Source organism: Acyrthosiphon pisum, chromosome A1 (assembly GCF_005508785.2).
Source record: "Acyrthosiphon pisum isolate AL4f chromosome A1, pea_aphid_22Mar2018_4r6ur, whole genome shotgun sequence".
In the NCBI taxonomy this organism is placed as follows: domain Eukaryota; kingdom Metazoa; phylum Arthropoda; class Insecta; order Hemiptera; family Aphididae; genus Acyrthosiphon; species Acyrthosiphon pisum.
In genome coordinates this window covers 85,999,999-86,004,890 of record NC_042494.1, presented here as the reverse complement: position 1 = coordinate 86,004,890, position 4,892 = coordinate 85,999,999, and the positions used below count along the sequence as shown (strand labels likewise).

General features: G+C 28.2%; 1 protein-coding gene across 1 annotated transcript in view; it reads right to left on the bottom strand.

Annotated features, from left to right (window-relative positions):
- Positions 1-1,575: 1,575 nt before the first annotated feature.
- The window catches only part of LOC100168322 (DNA replication complex GINS protein PSF1), a 4,995-nt gene continuing 1,678 nt past the window's right edge, over positions 1,576-4,892 (bottom strand). The window contains exons 2-6 of the mRNA XM_029487670.1: positions 3,244-3,308; positions 3,083-3,172; positions 2,923-3,013; positions 1,958-2,074; positions 1,576-1,735 (exon numbers count right to left, since the gene is read on the bottom strand). Of these exons, the coding sequence (XP_029343530.1) occupies positions 1,592-1,735; positions 1,958-2,074; positions 2,923-3,013; positions 3,083-3,172; positions 3,244-3,308 (507 nt within the window). The 3' untranslated portion in view covers positions 1,576-1,591. The remainder of the gene's footprint in view (positions 1,736-1,957; positions 2,075-2,922; positions 3,014-3,082; positions 3,173-3,243; positions 3,309-4,892) is intronic.

The following is a 4,892-nucleotide window of genomic DNA, read 5'->3' as shown; positions in this document are numbered from 1 at the left end:
TTTGACACGATCTCCACCACTCTTCTTGGAGTTGTCTGATCTAGTAAAGGAGACGCCCCATTTTTTTTGATATTATATTTGGATTTCATAATTCTCCATAAGCCTTCAATTTGTTGAGTGTGTGCTCCTGTTTCCGGGTCAATAAAAAATTCTGAATGGTTAACTGTTTGATGAATATATCCATGATGATTTAATGTTGAGTACGCTCTCCATTGGTCACTATAAATTGTCGTTCCAGTTTTTATTTCGTTTTTAATAATTTGTAAAAGAGTTTCTCGGTCCCGTTTTTCTACTATAAAAAATCGCCGTTCTAATAATAAGTCTGGCCGTTTCCAACAAATTCCAAATACCCATGGGCCTACTATACGATTCCCATAATTTTTATTTGTACGTACTATTTCATTTTCGTCAGAATCTTCGTTGCTGGAATTACTTATTTCTCTTAATGGCTGATGGTCCCCACGCTGTAATCGACCACGGTTATACTTCTTTTTACCCTGAAAAAGGGATTCGTCAATTTGGACAGTACAACCAGTACCACCCATTTTCTCTCTTTTTGAAAAACAATATACTGGTATATCTCTACATAAATTATACCAATCAACGATGGTGTTTTTGCTTCTTCCAGTCCAATTTACAGCTTGATTATTTGGAACTAAATTAACCCAGAACCAAACTATTTCCATTATTTCACATAATGATAGCTGACTATTACAACGGCCGTTAAGATCCGTGTAGGTAAAAAAGTCATTATCTTTACGAATCGATTGGTAAGTTTGGCAACCCCGTTTTGTACATCGTAATGTTACAACTTTTTTCATAGTGCCATCAGAATTTCGTTTTTTACTACTTCTTAAATATTCCACAAGTTGGCCATTACATACAACACCGTCTTTCACCTTTATACATGTCATCGGATTATCGGCCAGTAATAACCCTCGGTCTTTTAAATATTGAACACATACCACTTCATCTCTAATAATGTTTCTATATAGGTGACCAATAGTAGATGTCATGTTGAGTTAGAACATAAAAATTCACACGCACAAAATAAAACTCAAATAAAAAATCACAAAACGAGCTCACGACACATACGAATGAAATCGGAACTGTACTGACTGAGGACAGTAAAGTATTATAAATGATTGTAAGTAGATACCTATCGGAGAACAAAAATAAAATGAAATAGAATAAAATGCCCATAATGACAATTATCGCGATAAAGAAACCTGTAGATCAACTCAATCTTATCGGTAGGTCGAGTAACATTTGTAGGTCGCATATTGGACCGTTACCGGACAAGCCCAATAACCAAGGAGTAATTGTGAACAGTTAATTAATAAAAATATAACTTATAATTTATAATCATTGGAATAGATACAAAAATAATAATAACTAATAAGTACAGTGTAGAATATAATTATATAAAAAATATAAAATTAATTTTAAGTAAAATTGTTTATATATTTTAAAATTTACATTTTTACTGAAATATTGTTAACATTTACAAGATGAATTTAATTAATATTTATAATTTACTACCATAATAATTAATATACATGTATATAATTCCAATATGTTGTGTATAAAATTATTGTCTGACTTGTTCCAATACACCCTGACGAATAAGTGGCTCAGCTTGTGATCTTGATAACATATACTGACTATTTTTTCGTAAAATCAAAACTTCTCCACTTTCTAATTCTAATTTACCAGCATCCACTAAACTTCTTACCTAAAATATAAATAAATGTACGCATAAATAAACCAATTTTTCCCTACAAGATGAAAATTTATAAAAATTATTATGTAACATCATTTTAAGTAGAAATGTATATAAGCTACACTGTGATTTTGTAATAACATAATGTTGTGCTATAAATACATTAGATATTCTTTAGTTCTTTAAAAAGAAGTATGATGCAAAATCTTTGAAATTTTATTTTTATATATTTACTTCAGTATAAAGTGACTTAGGAGGTTTAGTGTCCTGAGTTAAGTTGAGTCCAGTATCTGGTCCTATAGTCTTCATATACGAGACTAAAGTTTTACAATAATTATTAAACCATTCTATCTGAAAAAAAAAAAATTGAAAAAACATAATATATTAATATATAAGGTGCTTTTTTAAGAATGCTCACCCCCATTTTTGTACCTTTAATAGAATATTTATTCAAATTCTGATTTTTAGAATTTTTAAGTAACCTAAAGACCATATTTTAAAATTTCTGATATTCGTTGTCCTACTTAAGGAGTGTCCTGTCAAACTTATATTTTTATAATGTGAACCACTTTTTTACATCAAATTATTTAGTAGACGACTTTCTTGAAAATTTGATGTATCTAAATCAAAATTCTAATGAGTAGTTTTTAATGAGTTATTAAAATGTTAAAACTAAGGACAATAATCTTTAAAACTTATATAAAAATAAAAACTATATGTAATATTAGATGTAGGTAGCACACAATATTATACTTGGATCATTATTTTTTACAAATTATTTAAATGAACAAATCAATAGTAACTTTTTAAAATTGCCTAATCCTATCTACTTAACCCATTACCATAGTCATATTATTCTTAATACACAAAATTATGTAGCTCAAAAACTAAGTTTGAATTTTGATTTAGATACATAAAAACTCTCAAAAATAATAACTGCTTAATAATAAAAAATTAAAAATAGGGGCTCCCATTTGAAAATCGGAAGTTTTTATTGTCACGGGATCATCATTCATCTATTTGTATTAAATTTGTTCCATAAAATAATACAATTAAAATATACAATTTGTTCAAAAATATGGTCTTCAAGTGTATTTAAAAATTCCAAACATCAGAATTTGTTAAGATACATAATTTAAGCATACAAATTTGTTGAGCATACTTAAAAAACCACCCTATAAAACTAAATTTGAACAAACCTCTGATTGTGAAAGATTTTGTCTTACATCTGATGGTAAAATAGCTCCAATCTCCCATCTCATTTCTTTTAATCGTTGTATTCTAGTCCAACTAAAACATACATTAATTTTTAACTTCTTTGATGAGAATCTTAATAATTTATTAACAATTTAACTTTACATGTATGTCAACAAACATCTTTTATTTCTTTCTATAGCTGCACGGCGTAAACGAATAGCATCCAATGGCAAATTATCTTTTTGTGTACGCCTGTATTATTTAAATTGTCTAAGTCAATTAAAATTTAAAACAAAATAAAGAAGTATCAAGTGTTAAATTACAATAGATCTATAATTTCTGCATCTAAAGTTTTCATCTCGGAAAGCACATGATTGATTCCATCATTCTATAAATCAAAAATTAAATTATTTATATAAATATTGTAATGCTGATACATCTACCTGTTCATAAAATGTGTTTTGTATACTTAGATCAAATAAAATATAATATATAATTTAATATTATTAAGTATATAGTAAATAGTAAGTAATGATTAACAGTAAGTAGGTACATTGTATGGTGGTATAGTGTCTTCACGAGAACGTTCCAACTCCTTTAATAATTCAATAACTTTATCACAATACATTTTTTTTTTTAAAATAATACTAGTAACTATACAAATTACTCGATTAACTGACCGCCGACTGTACAATTTTTTATTCATACAAATACTTAATCTATACAATAATGTAAAATTGACAATAATTGTAAGCTTTTAACTTATCGGTTGGCTGTTATCATTAATGAAAAAAGCGGCAAAACTAAACGTCAAAGACGTTATAAAATCACCATAACAAAAGCATAGACATATTAATAATATGACATATTATTAATATGTCTATGAACAAAAGGCAAATTAATTCGAAAAACATTCATATTCAAATAAAGCTTTGGAAGGGGTAATGTTTTATACTCTACAACACGAACATATAATAGTAGCTCTATAGTCTACAATTTGGTTTTAAGACTTCTACAGTTCTACCCAGTACCCAATACCTATGTTGCCATTTCACATACTTAATACAAACTGAGTAGTAACTCAGTTACTAAATTATAGGCGTGTTTACGGGAAGGGCCGGGTTGCCCCCCCTCCCCCCCCCGGCAGACTATGGCTCCAACAAAATCATGCCAGGATAAAATAAAAGTCGTGTGTACCCTGCAGTACCTATAGATTTTGATTAATTGTCATTTTTTTAGTCACGCATTTATTAATTAGTGATTATATTATGATCATTATAATATTATGTTCATCAATTCTTTATAACTACGAGTACCTACATAACCATTGAACTATATGTTATCATATAGTTCAATGTACATAACATGCAATGGTACTGTTGTGCCCATCACGATTTAAGATATCTTAAATCGTGGTGCCCATTTACCAGGTCTTGCGCTGTGATATCACAGATTAAATACAATTTTATCTAACCAGTGATAATATTGTTTTATCAGCTGAAAATAATTTCAAAAATGTGTTCAGATATTTTACGACTTGTTAAAATTATTTAAATTTTGTCGGAAACTCAAATTATTTATTACTGATTAGTTAACAGTTTTAGAAATTGTATATTGTTTACCTTGTAAAGTGGATGGGAAAGAAGTATTTTTATTGTTTTGACAATGGTTATACTTTTTGATCATAATTAAAAAATATTCCTACCATTGTGAATATTGTAGCATAAAAAATGAATGTTTCTTCATGTCTCAAAAAAAAAAAATAGGCCTCATAATTTAAAAATGTGTTATGCACCTTCAGCCACCAAAGTCTGAACACGTCTATGATTTAAATACAGTACAATATTTTGATCTTAGTTTATATTATATTATGGATGGATCTAATTTTGCTAATGATTTAATTTCACGAGTACACGGTTTCTAGATTCTCCTCTAATATAAATAAAATAATATTATAAAAATGTTTCATGTG